The sequence below is a fragment of the Durio zibethinus genome, chromosome 2, assembly GCF_047325235.1.
Source record: "Durio zibethinus cultivar Kanyao isolate XHJ-2024 chromosome 2, ASM4732523v1, whole genome shotgun sequence".
NCBI lineage: Eukaryota > Viridiplantae > Streptophyta > Magnoliopsida > Malvales > Malvaceae > Durio > Durio zibethinus.
In genome coordinates, this window is record NC_143163.1 from 1,943,381 (window position 1) to 1,958,988 (window position 15,608).

Sequence of the window (15,608 nt, forward strand, 5' to 3'; positions counted from 1 at the left end):
AATATATAAACGCATATGTCAATATTAAGGAACCAAAAAAACATAAATTCTCTATTAAATATTGTAAATAATACAGTAAACTAAAAAAAAACTTACTGATTAAAACAGAGGTTTACAGCAGTGATTTGTTAAAGGTCGATGGTGACGAACGAGAGAAAGAAACCAATGGTCTGCTAGAAATGTGTTTAAGGGTTTGGTTTATTTGGTTGAATAACGTAACTTTTAATCGTTTTGTGTACTAGCCCTCTATAAATTCCTATGTTCAAGGCAGGGAAATGAATATAAAATTAATTATTAAAGGCATTTCCATGGAACAACGCCTTCAATAATCACCTAAAAATTTTATTGAAGATTATTGAAGCATTTTTTACAAAAAAGATGCATTTAATTATAAGCCTTTAAAATTGTCCAACCAACTTATTAAAGGCGTTTTTCATAAAAAAAATACCTTTTCTAATTCTTAAAAATTATAAAAGTCATTTTTATTAAAAAATCACCTTCAATTATTATGGATTTTCAAAGTTTATAACAAATTATTAAAGGCATTTTATAATAAAAGACGCATTTAATAATCCAAATTTTTTTTTTGAGAAATTATTGAAGGCATTGTTATCTACAACCACTTTCACTAATTATCTATAAACTGTGATAAAAATTATTAAATGCATCTTTCTTGGATATTTGCCTTCACTAACCGTGTTAAAATTTGTGTGACGGTATATAAAAAGTATTTTACAGTAGAAGACGCCTTTAATAATTACTAAAATTTTTAGTGAAAAAATTTTGAAGGCTTCTGTTATTAACAAACGCCTTCAGTAATGGATTACTAAGTTTAAAGATATATTAAAAGTGCATTTTCGAATAAACGCTTTCTATAACCATCGTGGTATATTAAAAGTGTGTCACAATAAAAGACGCCTTTAATAGTCTGAAAAAAAAATTTTAAGAAAATTTTTGAAGGCATTGTTATATGCAACCGTCTTTATTAATTATATACAAACTGTTATAAGAATTATTAAAGGCGTCTTTCTTGGATATACATCTTTAATAACCATGTTAAAATTTGTGTGACAGTATATAGAACGTATTTTACAGTAGAAGACGCTTTTAATGATTCTTAAAATTTTTAGTGAAAAAAATTTGAAGGCATCTGTTATTAACAAAAGCCTTCAGTAATAGATTACTAAGTTTAAAGGTATATTGAAGGCGTCTTTTCAAATAAACGCTTTTCATAACCATCGTGATATATTGAAAGTGTTTCATAATAAAAGACGCCTCTAATAATCTGAAAAAAAAATTTTAAAAATTATTGAAGACGTTGTTATTTATAACCACCTTCACTAATTATCTACAAAGTGTGATAGAAATTATTAAAGGCATCTTTCTTAGATATACGCCTTCAATAACTATGTTAAAATTTGTGTTACAGTATATAGAATGTATTTTACAGTAGAAGATGCTTTTAATGATTCTCAAAATTTTTAGTGAGAAAATTTTGAAGACTTCTGTTATTAACAAATGCCTTCAATAATGGATTACTAAGTTTAAAGGTATATTGAAGGCACCTTTTTGAATAAGCATCTTCCATAACTATCATGATATATTGAAGGCGTTTCACAATAAAAGACGCCTTTAATAATTCGAAAAACTTTTGTTAAGCAAATTATTGAAGCTGTTAACGTAAAAAATGTCTTCACTAATTATCTGCAAATGCTTTCACTAATTATCTACAAATTATGATAAGAGTTATTAAAAACGTTTTTTTTTTTTATATACGCCTTCAATAACCATATTAAAATTTGTGTGGTGATATGTTCAAAGTGCCTATAATATATTCAAAAAATATTTAAGAGGAAATTATTGTTGGCATTTTTTGTTAGTAAATGCCTTCCATAATCTTGTCCAATAAAATTTTTTTCAAACTTAGCACATCCAATCACCAACTTCAAGCTTCATCTTCATTATGATACTATTTCTCTTTCTAGACCAAGTACAATTTACTTTTCCTTTCTTCTGCTTTTAGTATTCGAGTATTGTCTTTTAGAACCTTATTCGACTATTCATTACTTATTGACTTTAGCTTTTACTTCATTCAACTATTCCTTCAGCTTTTGTAATTCACGATTTTTTTTTGGTGAAAAAATTTTTCTCTAAAACCCACATTATTTCACCTTATGTCAACCCCAACTATAAATACTCTTGGGTACTGTCTACGTTAGCAGTAAAGTTTTAACAATCATAATATCTAGTAGTTGATAAATTACTTCACAATAAGGAGTTTTCATTTTTGTATAAGTATTGGTCTTGTTATTATCTTTTGTTTAAAACATAGTAAACTTAAGTATTGTACATGTTCATTTTCATATTAATTATTTATATACATTTGGTTTGATAATGTAGCAACTAATAAATGGATAAGAGTTGGATGCAAAAGTAAAGATTAAGTCAAGAGTACAGAGATGGAATAGAAAATTTTTTTAATTTTGCTTTTGAGAATACCAGTGAAGATAATATGCTATTATGTCCATGTGTGAAATGTGCTAATATCGAGTGATAAATGCGTCAAGTTGTTTATGAGCATTTAATTTGTATTGGATTTCTATCGGGATATGTTAATTGGTATTTTCATGGAGAGTCTGTACCGTTAAGGTCTTCCACTATAGTTTCTTCAACATCAAAGGCTTCCTATCACCAACATGATCATTTTATAGCAGATGACATTGAAGGCATGTTGCGAGATACTTTTAACATTCATAACTAAAATTTTCATAATCTTTCTCCTCAAAATGAAGGATTTAATCAATCCAATGTTGAAATGCATGAATTTGATGAACCTGGGATAGGTGTATGTGACCAGCAACCTAGAGAAGAAGCATCAAAATTTTATAGGTTGCTTAAGAAGATGAATGAAAAACTTTTTAAGGGATCAAAGCATTCAAGGTTGTTTTTCTGTGTTCGTCTTTTTCACTTAAAATGCTTATGTGGATAAACTGAAAACTCTCTGACTTTATTATTACAATTTATGAAAGATATATTTTCTTTTGTAAAAATCTCTGAATTTTGTAAGGAATCAAAGAGGATGACCAAGGATTTAGGTTTCAGATATAAAAAAATTTATAGTTGTCCCAATGATTGCATGTTGTATTGGGGGGATAGAAAAAATCAAGAATTTTATCATTTGTGTGGTATTTCTCATTGGATTGACAAAAACCTCAATGAAAGGTTGAATGATGATGGTGATGAGGTATGTGTCAAAAAAAAGTCTGTTAAGGTTTTACGCTATTTTCCATTAATACCAAGACTTCAATGACTCTACATGAAAAACGAACGAATGATGGATCATTAAGGCATCTTGTAGATTTTTTGGCATTGAAGTCATTTCAGTCTAAGTTTTTAAACTTTGCATCTGATCCTCAAAATGTTATGCTTAGACTGGCATTTGATGGATTCAACCTGTTCAAAATGATGAGTATTTCTTATAGTACTTGGTCAGTTGTATTGATTCTTTACAATTTATCACCATAGATTGCTATGAAGCAACAATCATTTATATTGTCTATGATAATTCTTGAAGAAAAAAATTCGGGTAATGATATAGATATCTACTTACAACCACTTATTAAAGAGTTAAAGCAATTATGGGAAAGAGTTGAGACCTATGATGCATCAAAAGTAGAGAACTTCGATATGCGTACTGCTTTATTATGGACTATCAATAATTTTTTTGCTTATGCAAATTTATTTGGTTGGAGTATAAAAGGTCGTTATGTTTATTCATGTTGTGCTGCACAGACATGTTCAACGTGGTTATGTAATGGTAGGAAGTTTTGTTATATGGGACATTGTCGATGTTTAGATAATAATCATCAATTTAGATTCTAAAAATATCTCTTTAATAAAACTGAAAAGTTGAAGAGATCGCATTTACCCATTAGTGGGTCTAATATCTTGTCAAAGCTAAAAGATATCAATTTCATATATGAAAAAATGACTCCATCAAGAAAAAGAGTGAGGGACATCTTTGAAGGTATCTGGCCTCGTATTACGCAAGTTGATGATAGTCGTATAAAAGTTGATGATCTTGATGTTCAAAGTGATGAAGAAAACGATGAAGCAGATGACCCCCAATGAGTATGAATTGTGAAAAAAAGTATATTTTTTGAGTTGCCTTATTGGGAATATAATTTATTACGCCATAACCTTGATTTGATGCACATAGAGAAGAATGTTTACGAAAATTTTATTGGGATAATTTTCAATGTGAATAGAAGATCTAAGGATGACTTAAAGAGTGGGTTTGACCTAGTTGATATGGGGATTCACCAAAACCTTCATCCTATGTTGCATCCTAAAGACAAATATCGATTGCTTGCTGCTTGTTTTAAGATTTCTAAAGTTGAAAAAGATGTGTTTTGCAAGGTTTTAAAAAATGTCAAAGTTTCGGATGCTATACGTCAAATATATCAAGATGTGTGAATATGAAAGAGTGAAAATTTTTTTCATTGAAGTCACATGATTATCATTTTTTGCTGCAAAACTTACTTTCAATTGCTTTACATTCATCAATATCAAAGCAAGTAACTTCTGTGGTAATTGAATTAAGTAACATATTTAAATCTCTATGTTAGAAATGTATGACTATGAAAGAGCTTGACAAAGTTCAAGATCGACCCGCGATTACTTTATGCCATTTAGAGAAAATCTTCCCTCCAAACTTCTTCATTATTATGATGCATTTGGTTATCCACCTTCCATATGAAGTAAAAGTTGATAGGCCGATTTATTATCGATGGATGTATCCTACTGAAATGTATTATTTGTTAATAGATTAATTACATTTTTATTGATTATCAAACCAATCTACTTAAAATAACATATGACTAATGTCTTATTGTCGCAACAAATACTATCTGAAAGGTTAAAGTCTTATTGTCGCAACAAATACTATCTGAAAGGTTCGATTGCTGAAGGATATTTAGCAGAAGAGTATATGACATTTTGTTCTCGTTATTTGGAAGATGTTGAAACGATATTTAATAGACCTTCGAGAAATGTTGGTATGCAGCATACAGACTTGGCTTATAATTATCTTTTTCAAAGTTTTGGACAACCCATAGGCAAAGCTAAATTGGTGGAGTTAGATGATAAATATTGGGCACAAGCACATCGATATGTTATTTTTCATTATGACTCAATTGAATCATTTTACACGTAAGTTGTTTAGTAAAGAAATTATTCATTACATTAGGCATAATTTATTGTGTTTTTTCTATTGTTAATACTTTATCATGATGCTATATAGTGAGTATATAAATAATTTGAGAGATCCTGCACATTATCGACAATCAAACCCTTGAAAGCTTAATAAGTTGCAAGATACAAACATCGCTAATATTGAAGTATTTTTATATTTAAACACCTTTAAAATAACGATATTTTCTGTTACAAACGCCGTCAATGCAATGGTATTTTTCTCATAAAAACGTCACTAAATTAGAGGCGACTAAAATATACAAACGCCGCTAATATTGAGCCATTTTTAGATTCAAACACCTTTAAAGTAGCGACGTCTCAAAGATATAAACATTACTAATATTGATGCATTTTTTCGAAAAACTTCACTATTTATTGCGACAAGTGTATAGGCGACACTCTGCATGATATTTTTCGCAAACGTCGCAAATCTTATAGTGGCGTTAATAAACGCCGCTAAATGATAAAAAAAAAACGCTGCTAAAAATCAAAACCCTTGTAATGTATTTACATGCTGTTATATATTTAATTCAACAAATAATTTTAAAAATTAACATTTATTTTATTTTAAAATTATTATTAAATATACAAGTTTCATCTTACTAAATTTATTTGTAAAATTTAAAATTTTCATTTATAAAATAATAATAGATATTTATTAAATAATATTAAAAATCCTCGACCGCTAACTTTTTTTTTTCTTTTATGACCAACAATTTGGCATCATTCTCATCTCACCCAAAGAAAATAAAATAAAGCAGGTGCAAGTATATTATATTAATTAATTTGTTCAAAGTATAGATAAACATTCATCAATTACATAGATCTTATAACATATATTAATGCATTAATAAGATTAGCATTACCATAATTATTCTTTTATTTGAGATTAGGGGATTCACAAAAATCATGCATCAATTATTAATATTAAATTAAATGTTCGAGTGTTATTAATTAGTATTTATATTGAATACATTGATTAAATAAAAAGTTAGAATCATTGATCTTGGACCTTACAAATAAAATAAAATTTCCAGCATTGCAAGAGTCAGTAAAGGAACACGAGGAATTGTCATTATGTAGCTAGTTCAAAATAAATAAATAATTACATCAAGCAAAGCAGAAAGAAATGCCACTAAGTAGACCCAGTTAGTTCAATTTATAGAAAGTAAAATATTTATAATGAAATATCTACTAAGTCGGTTCAATTCTCAAGCTCTTGTATACAGAGGTCTATATAGAGAGAGAGGCAAAAAAAGGTGAGAAGATCAGCATATCAGAGAATTTGGCAATGGAGAGACAGGTGGCTATTATTGGAGCTGGTATAAGTGGCCTCCTTGCCTGTAAGTATACCTTGTCAAAGGGTTTCCATCCAATTGTTTTCGAATCACAAAGCAGCGTTGGAGGGGTTTGGACCAAAACGGTGGAGACGACAAAGCTCCAAACTGCCAAGCGACTTTATCAGTTCTCAGATTTTCCTTGGCCATCTTCGGTCACAGAAGATTTTCCTAACCAATACAAGGTCTTCTATTACATTCGGGCATATGCACAACATTTTGACTTGCTTAAGCAAATCAAATTCAACACCAAAGTTGCTGGTATTGAGTGTAACGGTCCCCAGGACGAAGAGATTCAATCTTGGAGCTTGTGGGGTGGCACTGGTGAGCCCTTCAGCTCCAAAGGGAAATGGAAGGTCATTGTGGAAGGCCTGAAAACCCTTTCAACTGAGGTATGTTAATCTACCAATTACAAATGGTGATTTGTGTTACAAAGTGATACGAAAAAGGTTACCTGGATTCCTTTCCATGCAGTAAATTTTCTTTGTTCAAATTAAGACATCAATGAATTTTATTGCAGATTTACCAAGTGGACTTTGTAATCGTTTGTGTGGGGCGGTTCAGTGGTCTACCAAACATCCCAGAATTCCCACCAAACAAGGGCCCTGAAGCATTTCATGGTAAGGTAATACACTCGGTGGACTATCCAGAGATGGATTGGACATTGCAATGGAGTGCTCAGCTGCAAATGGTAATTAAATAGAATTTAATCTAAACTGTTTGTTATCGTTCCAAGGAAATAAATTTCTTTAAATTTCAACTGGTGTTTGCAGGGGTGGAAAATCCTAGTACAGTTTTTTGCAGGACTGCACACTGGAATGTCCCTGATTATCTTCCTTGGGGGTTTTCACTCGCAAATATGTATCTTAATCGTTTCTCAGAGCTTATGGTTCATAAGCCTGGTGAAGGGCTTCTCCTTGCTCTCTTAGCTACAATTCTTGCACCTCTGGTAACATATTTCGTTTCCTTCCCTTTCTATTTTCACGTTAGAGTCAGATGATCCTCAATTTATTTTCTTTACTCGTATAGTTTTTTTTTCCATTATGTTTATGAAGGATGATTACTCATTTACCTGTAAATATTTGACAGAGATGGGCATATTCAAAATTTTTTGAAAGTGATATAACAAGGAAGCTTCGTTTGGCAAAACATGGCATGGTCCCAACACATAGCTTCCTCCAAGAAATCAGTTCTTGCTTGATCTCAAAGGTCCCAGAAAAATTCTATGACAAAGTTGAAGAGGGAAAAATCAAATTGAAAAAGGCCCCCAGCTTCAGTTTCTGTCACAATGGCGTTTTGGTTGAAGGTGAGACTACACCTGTAGAAGCAGACATGGTCATCTTGGCCGCAGGATTCAATGGGGAAAAAATGCTCAAAGACATTTTTGTGTCCCAAACCTTTCAAGACTATATAACTGGATCCCCTGATGCAGCACTTCCACTCTACAGGTCAAATTTTTTTCTTTCTTCCAAGAGAATTAATCTACACATTTATATATCTACATTTACCAATTCTCATCAAGTTTCTTGTTTGATCAGGGAGTGCATTCAGCCTAGGATACCTCAACTAGCCGTGATCGGATTCTCTGAGAGTGCTGCAGATTTGTACACCTCAGAGATAAGATGCCGATGGCTTGCATAACTTCTTGATGGCACATTCAAGCTACCTAGCATTAAATAGATGGAAAAAGATGTAACAAAATGGGATGAATACTTGAAACAATACTCGGGTGAATACTATCGTAGAAAGTGCATAGGTGCTCTCCATATCTGGTATAATGATCAGCTTTGCAAAGATATGGGATGGAATCCCAGACGGAAGAAGGGATTCTTTGCTGAACTTTTTGAACCTTATGGCCCCCTTGGATTATGTCCCTTCTTAAACTGCATGCCATGACAATTCAAATTCATGTTTTCTCATAATTTAGAGCTCAAAAATTATGCTTCATCATCTTGTTTGTCCCCTCTTTTCAATAAATGATTCCTGGTTTAGCTTAAATTAACATAATCATGTATGAAGCACGATTTGAATAAATTTGCTTTAAGATACTCCGTTTTGAATTTTATTCCATGGTTTACGTAGCCCAAAATGTAAGATGACTCTTCGAGGGAACTGTGAAAGAGTTTATTCACCACCACATCGAATTTGCCTTGACCAATTCAATAATTTCTGATACAGTATCATAAAAAAGAAACATCTTTTACATTGCAATATTCAACTCCCGGTTTTTCATACCGCAAAATAGAGGGTGATGGACTGGGACCCTGTTGAGAGTAATAACATTTTACTGGAATAGAGGGAAACAAAGCAAGACCAAGAGGAAAAGAAAGTCCCAATTCAAACTGATTCTTGAAACATCATTGCTTGGAGAGGATGCTGTTCATTCAAAACAGAGAAACAAAAAGATTGTAAGATTTGGCCTTTCCTAGATGTTGAAATTTGGAAGACAAATGGCCACTTGCATGCCCTGGACTATGAGCCACATACTGAAAAAATGTCTGCAAATTAAGACAGTTTAGAGGGTTATATTTACTTACTTGAACAAGAGGAGTCCTGAACAAGTTGTGTGAAGATGGTTGCGTTGTTAAAGCCAGTATAGAAACATGTGGATCTATTGCAACCCAAGGGGGTACTATCGCCAAGGGATAAACCTGCTGAACCTTCACATTGCATAGATGGGCATGCATCCCACTTGGATGGTTTATTCCGGGATGCTTCACAGTGTAATCTGACCAAGTCAGCATAGATATACATAATTAGATCCTGAAGAAACTAGCATATTGAAAGGCCAAATTCCTTACAGAACAAGGCATTTGAAAATCCACTTACGTCCAGTTGTTAGCAGCATCACACGTGCATCTCACACAACCATTTGCAGTGAAGACGTATGTGCCATTAGCAGCAAGCAAAGGGTAGTCCAACGAGTCATCTCCCACTGATGAGTTACAGGCTGTAAAAAGAGATGAAAACCATCAAATTACAATGACTTTAGGTCATAAAGCGTACAATCTTTTGGAGACTAAATGAAAGATTGTCTGCTATCATTGGAGCTAGACGAGGAAAAGTACAGAGTAATGGAAAATATATATGCTAAAACCTAAATCATAGGATTCTTTTGGTGGGACAAAACAAAAGAATGGAATCATTAATACAATATTTACCATATAAATATATATCCAGAAAAATAAAAATAATTAGTAGCATATCTGTATATGAAAAACAATCACTCTCCAAGCTCTCTTATACTAAAAATTCAACTATGAAAACTACAATATTTCTGCCATCACCCCAAAAGCATCATGGCTACATATGATGGAAATAACCTGAAACGTAAATCCAAGATGGATGAGGATGTATCTCAAATAGCCAACACCCAAAGGCATTGAGACCATACCATGAAATCAAACATTTGCAAGTGGAAACCAGCGGTGGAAGGAAAAACACTTTAAAGTGGTGGGCCATACCATAATAATGATTTGACAAAACTTGGGCTGTTCTCACCATTAAATCAGTCTTACTATTAGTATTATCTTTAATTAATTTAATGATGCCAAAGCATGAAAAGGTTAACCAGACATGGCAGAAAAATATCTAAGAAAATTGCAGAGGTTGTCCAATTTCATTGCCTAATTTCTAGCTTCCCACCTATTGATCTATACCATCTACAGATCAAGACCTACCCAGCTTTTAGTAGAGGGGTAAAACGAAAGTTACTATACCTCTGAGGGGAACGTCAATCGGTTGGCCAGCTATTAAGTCTTTTTCAGCTATCCCATTAATCCTAGCCAGAGTCTCCTCGTTAGTTCCAAACTCCTGAGCAATCTCCCCCAAAGTACTCTCTGACTGCACGACATGTGCGTAATGCACCACTTTCTCGCCGTCGACGTCATCACAGCTACAGGGCAACGGGAATTTCAGCTTCTGCCCTATCGCTATCACATTCGGATTTGGAATCCCATTGAACGCTGCAATTTGCGGGTACAGTACTAACCGCGAGAATACCTCAGCTGCTATGTGGTATAGACCGTCGTCTGGCTGAACCGTGTAGATAGTGCCATCGTTGGAAGTTCCAGTGTTGTTGTAGCAAACACAATTGATGGGGACTCTGATGACTTGTTCTGCAGGTATGGTGTGGTTGCCTCGAGTTTTAAGAGGCAAGTTGTTGGCTCCGAGGAGACTCCTGAGGCGCTTGACGTTGAAAAGAGATTGAATGGCGCTGATGTTGGTGTTGTTGACAGTGATGTAGCCAACCAGGGCACGACATGTTTTTGGAGAGCTACAGTTGAAGCCTTGAGCAGCGCTGTTCTCCAGGGTGAGAACTGAGAGCAAAACTGGTAGGAGAAAAAACAGTTTAGCAAAACCCATGTTTCTTTCTTTTTGCAGCTTCTTCTTGTTCTTTGTTAGTGGGGTAGGGTTTCTTATATGAGGAGTTTTGGAGTGGGGTCAGTTAGGTTAGGGAGGGTTGCTTTGCATCAGGAGGGAAGCTGGAAGTGTGGAAAACGGAGGTGTGGGAGAGAAGAAAATGTTGGGATCTGGTTTGAGTTTTAAAGGAGACATTTGAGTATTTTGACTGCCAGACATTTGAGTATTATTAGTCTTGTTTTGGTTGGACACGTTTGAGGGAAATTTTGTCTTCACTGCGTTCACATATAGCAATTGTGTTAATGTCAGCTTTGCCTTGATGAAAACTTGTTCTACTACTGTTTTAGATTCTACCTTTTTCTGCAACTTGGGTTTTCTTATCTGTCATAATTGATGCACGATGATTGAATTCCGGGTTCTGAATTATAGGAGTCTACTTGTTTTATTTTAAGGAGAAGATAAATCTGAATGGTTGACGAATGATTTGAGTCAATCCCAGCATCATTTGCAGGATAATGGGGCCGAAATGACCACAATTTTCTCATCAAGACAAATACCACAACCACCAGTGCTCCAACAAGAAACCAAAATGGCTAATTGACTTCAACGGTTGCATATTTTAAATGAATAATTTATACAAACAGAAAGATGGATCCAAACATGTGAATGACGAACTTTTCTTAGATTGGTTTTCTTTGTTGTCGTGCAGCTTTCAAATCGTTATTTTATGTATATCGGAAAAAGATGTAAGTGGGGCAGACCAGCGGAGTCTTTACGCCATTGTCGTCAGCTAACCAGTCAACTCGTTCATTCTGATTCTAGCTATATATCATGCATCGAGGCCAAACAATAAATTTTGAAGTAACTATGATTAAATCATCAATTGTTTAGTGCCATTAAAAAATAAAGTTGAAAAAAAAAAATAGCTACAATAACCATTCCAAGGATCAACCAGATGAAGTCCAGAAACAAAGACCGGAGTTCTAAACAAAAATTGTAGGATACCTTTCTTATTCTATTTGAAAAAGAAACCTCAAACCTGAAACTAGTACAATGCAAATTTTTAAGAGGCTCTTGTTTTCAATATGGACAGCCAAACCAACTAATTCTAATATTAATAAAATCAGCATCCCATAAATGAGAATCAAGTGGTGCAGACATGCCTCATTATCATTATAAAGACAACTAACAAACTAAACAAATGTACATTATGGTTATCAGTTTTCTTCCGGTCACCAAAGAACGGATTCAATAAAGCATTGTTGTCTGCAAGTGGGAAATGACCCATTTAGACTACTATTCTTAGTTCCAGAAGCCAGATCAGCGATTCCAAGCATAAAGTAAAAAATGAACAGCTTGTATAAAATCAGCCAAGACTTTAAGTGTTGGATACTTGGCAGCTCAATTCACATAAAAGAAATAAAATGACAGAATCACAAATGTAATAGTCAAAACAAATAAAAAATCTAACAATATAATCTTATTATACACAAAGGTTACTCAAAATTGGTGTCCCTATCTTGTGTAAGTCGAGGACTAGAAAATCCTGTTAAAGGGTAAGTTAACAAGGACAAGGGACCTAGTTGCAAGCGAATGGATAAATTGCTTTAGATGGGAATTTGTTGATGCATTGACATCAAAAGCTATATCTTTGTGGTATTAAAAACAAGACCACAAGCTACTGAGCATGAACTCATAGCTGCAGCTACCATTTAAGATGCCCCATGCGTTTATGTACTTAAAAGTATTACACATGGTGGGAAAATTCAATATTAGTGATTGCCATCTACATAAACCACAAATGAAGTTCCAAAGATATGAGATGTTATCATAACCAGAAAAAGGGGCAAAGGAATAGCATAGGTTTGTCTTACTTTCGCTCTCTATGCCTAGGGCTAGGGCGAGAGAGCTTCAAATATCCGTCCCATACAACCTTTTCGAGACCTGCTTGAACCTTTTCAGGGCTAGGGCTAGCGTCCGCAGTACTACTTACCAACCCATCCAGGGTGCTTCTGCAGAATGATAGCAAATGCAGCCATCTGTTCTAATATGATGAAATCGATCAAAGAAGTATGATTGGCCACAAACACCTGTTCAAACCATGGAAGGAATGCTCAGATATCTTTTAATTTTCAAAGACAACATAAAAGTCAGATCAGAACCTTATGAAATAAAATATAAAAAATAAAAATCTTAGATATACTGACAACGAAACTAGGAAGAATATAAAATGTAGAAAGAATAGTCAGCTAAACCCGAATGCTACAGTGGTTCCAGGACGCAACAAAGAAGCTGCAGATTAGCTCCACGAAAACACAATGAAAAGAAAAGATGATGAACTAACTAAGTCTAGGAATAAACTTTGCATGTGGTAAATGTGCTAGAATACAGGTAGCACAAGCTTGCTAGCAGAAAATAGGAAATCCCAAAGAGAGAATGCCAAAAGTTGCCATTTTAGATAAACTTTTTCTTCCCTCATAAGTATGGTGTGAAACCACCAACACCACACACAAACAAACACATACACGCTTACATATACATAGAGACATAAAAACTGCACAAACTAGAAGTGCATAAAAGCTCACACCTCCATCTTTTACAACTTATCGTGCCCTTTGAGTAGAAAGCGTACAGGAATGAAGGACGACGGAAATATTACCCATCCTATAGTGAAAACCATAACCCTGCAGATTTAACAGCACAATAAAAACTCAGAAACAAAGCAAGTATTTCAACAAATCATACACTACCTAACTAAACTCTAAAAATGACATAAGCAAACTTCATTCAATCATAACCCATCACGCATCAAACAATTCAATGTTAATTTTGAGAAGTACAATCGCTAACCTCACAGGAAATAAAATCAAGTACCGAACTGCCGCACCAAAAACACCAAAGAGGAAACAAATATATATTCCAGTTCCATGGTTCAGGAGAATTCCACTTAAAACACCATGTGAGTGAATCTTGAAAAATTTTCACCAGACACCTCTACTCAAAATCAAAACTTTAGGGTAAACAAGAACAAGCCGATCATTTTTTGTTTTATTAAAAATTAGCAGAACTTTTACAATGAGAGAGAGAGCTTACATCAACAATGGCACCAGCAGTGTCAGTTAAAGGGGGAGAAATATCAAGTAAATCCCGTCTGAAACCAATTCAAAAACAATAATCAATAATTAACTGATTTTTTTGAAAAAAAATCGAAAGAAAAGAGTGGGGAAGTGAAATTACGGGCGAAGCTTGCCGAGGGGTTCTTGAATGGAGGATCCGAAAGGGAGATAATCTTCGATGTTGGGCCAATCCAATTCCAATTCGGAGCTCAATGAGCTCAGCTTCCCTTCACTAATGCTTCGTGCGGTGTCGCAGATGGCCGTCGGGATTTTGTTTGGTTTTGAACCCATGCTTTTTTGTTCCCTTATAGTGGTGCCCATAAATAAACCAAATGCCCTTTTTAGGGTAAATAGCTCTCATGGTTCTCAAATTTTAAAACCTTTTAATTTAGTCCTTAAATTATAGAAAATAACATTAATCTTCACCCCCCTCCATTAGAAAAAAGACTTTTTGAAAATAATGGTGTTTTTACTTTTTAATTGACAAATTTTTTAAAGTAATACACTGTGTATTGGCATAAAAATTCAGTGGATTAATTACGCAAGGATTTTTAATTAAATTATTAAGTTAGGCCACTTGGGTCCTTCAAAAGAATAATTAAGTAGGACTGCTTTTCTCTTTTGGGCCAATAGTAATAGAGGAGTTCGTTGGGCCTTATATTAATAATGATACTGTTAAATATTTAATTTGAGAATTTAACCTATTTTTTTATACTTTAAAGCCGAGTTTTTAAATTTTATAAATGAAATTAAAAATTATTTTGTATTTCTTTAAATTATATTAATTTATTAATTTTTTTAAAAATATATTCTACATTAATGATATGTGATAATATTTAAATCCATTAATAAAATTTAAAAACTTCACCCACTTTATTTTAGATAATCTCCCATCTTTTATTCCCTTGAAACCCCTTTTTTTATTGAAAAAAAAATCAGTCTCACTCTATATATAGAATTTTTTTTTTTTTTGAACAACAGAATCGAATGATGTAGAAAGGATGGCGGCTCAAAGAATCATTGTCGGTAAAGCATCGGCTTCTTTTTTGAATGGCAGTTACAGGCGTAAAGCCCGACCACATACTAACACTGCACTTAAGGCATTTATAGGCCCAAAGGCCCAAACAAGATGGGCCTTGTTAAAATTCAACTAGCCTTAAGCTCCTCTCTGTTCTTTTTCTTTTTTTTTTTTAATAATAAAAATATAGTTTGAATGACTTTGAAAACATTGGTTTTGATATTTGGTATTGCCACTAGAGTTAAATTTGATTTTATTAATTAAATTTATTTTAATAAACTTATGAAATTTAAAATTTAAGATAAAAAGTTTTATTATTATGAATTTATTACCAAGGCAAAAGTGAGTTTATAAGTAATTTTATTTTAAATTTTTAAAATAAAAAATAAGTCTTAAAATATTCATTCATGCAAAAAGCCCTTTTTTTTTTTTTTAAGATTTGATAAAATAAAAAGGAAATCTTTTAAATTTGGACCTAAATTAAACTAAGTTTTCCACTTAAGAAAACCTTAATTGGAGGTA

At 33.2% G+C, this 15,608-nt stretch overlaps 2 protein-coding genes and 1 pseudogene across 3 annotated transcripts; 1 reads left to right on the forward strand and 2 right to left on the reverse strand.

Moving 5' to 3' along the window:
• Positions 1-6,340: 6,340 nt before the first annotated feature.
• Positions 6,341-8,655, forward strand: LOC111308697 (putative flavin-containing monooxygenase 1; annotated as a pseudogene). The gene is made up of 5 exons (XR_016328458.1): positions 6,341-6,982; positions 7,111-7,281; positions 7,364-7,539; positions 7,680-8,038; positions 8,129-8,655. The product of XR_016328458.1 is annotated as a putative flavin-containing monooxygenase 1 (transcript).
• A 39-nt stretch (positions 8,656-8,694) lies between these two features.
• LOC111308690 (lysM domain-containing GPI-anchored protein 2-like) lies at positions 8,695-11,824 on the reverse strand. The gene is made up of 4 exons (XM_022907226.2): positions 10,310-11,824; positions 9,420-9,540; positions 9,128-9,318; positions 8,695-8,966 (listed from the first exon to the last, which is right to left on the reverse strand). Exons 1-4 carry the CDS (start codon positions 10,953-10,955, stop codon positions 8,875-8,877), a joined length of 1,050 nt encoding a protein of 349 aa, XP_022762961.2. The 5' UTR covers positions 10,956-11,824; the 3' UTR covers positions 8,695-8,874.
• A 464-nt stretch (positions 11,825-12,288) lies between these two features.
• LOC111308691 (glycerol-3-phosphate acyltransferase 9-like) lies at positions 12,289-14,381 on the reverse strand. The gene is made up of 5 exons (XM_089744986.1): positions 14,190-14,381; positions 14,046-14,103; positions 13,803-13,921; positions 13,540-13,636; positions 12,289-13,042 (listed from the first exon to the last, which is right to left on the reverse strand). Exons 1-4 carry the CDS (start codon positions 14,357-14,359, stop codon positions 13,549-13,551), a joined length of 435 nt encoding a protein of 144 aa, XP_089601112.1. The 5' UTR covers positions 14,360-14,381; the 3' UTR covers positions 12,289-13,042; positions 13,540-13,548.
• Between the last annotated feature and the right edge of the window lie 1,227 nt (positions 14,382-15,608).

What these genes read in the sequence shown, in the direction of transcription:
- LOC111308691 (XM_089744986.1), bottom strand. Translation starts at nt 14,359, where the DNA reads ATGGGTTCAAAACCAAACAAAATCCCGACGGCCATCTGCGACACCGCA. An exon ending in CCCCTCGGCAAGCTTCGCCC is followed by an intron (nt 14,104 to 14,189) that starts GTAATTTCACTT and finishes AATTGGTTTCAG; the next exon opens with ACGGGATTTACTTGATATTT. An exon ending in CTGCTGGTGCCATTGTTGAT is followed by an intron (nt 13,922 to 14,045) that starts GTAAGCTCTCTC and finishes AAATTTTTCAAG; the next exon opens with ATTCACTCACATGGTGTTTT.
- LOC111308690 (XM_022907226.2), bottom strand. Translation starts at nt 10,955, where the DNA reads ATGGGTTTTGCTAAACTGTTTTTTCTCCTACCAGTTTTGCTCTCAGTT. An exon ending in GATTGACGTTCCCCTCAGAG is followed by an intron (nt 9,541 to 10,309) that starts GTATAGTAACTT and finishes CTCTTTTTACAG; the next exon opens with CCTGTAACTCATCAGTGGGA. An exon ending in TCAGGACTCCTCTTGTTCAA is followed by an intron (nt 8,967 to 9,127) that starts GTAAGTAAATAT and finishes TTGAATGAACAG; the next exon opens with CATCCTCTCCAAGCAATGAT.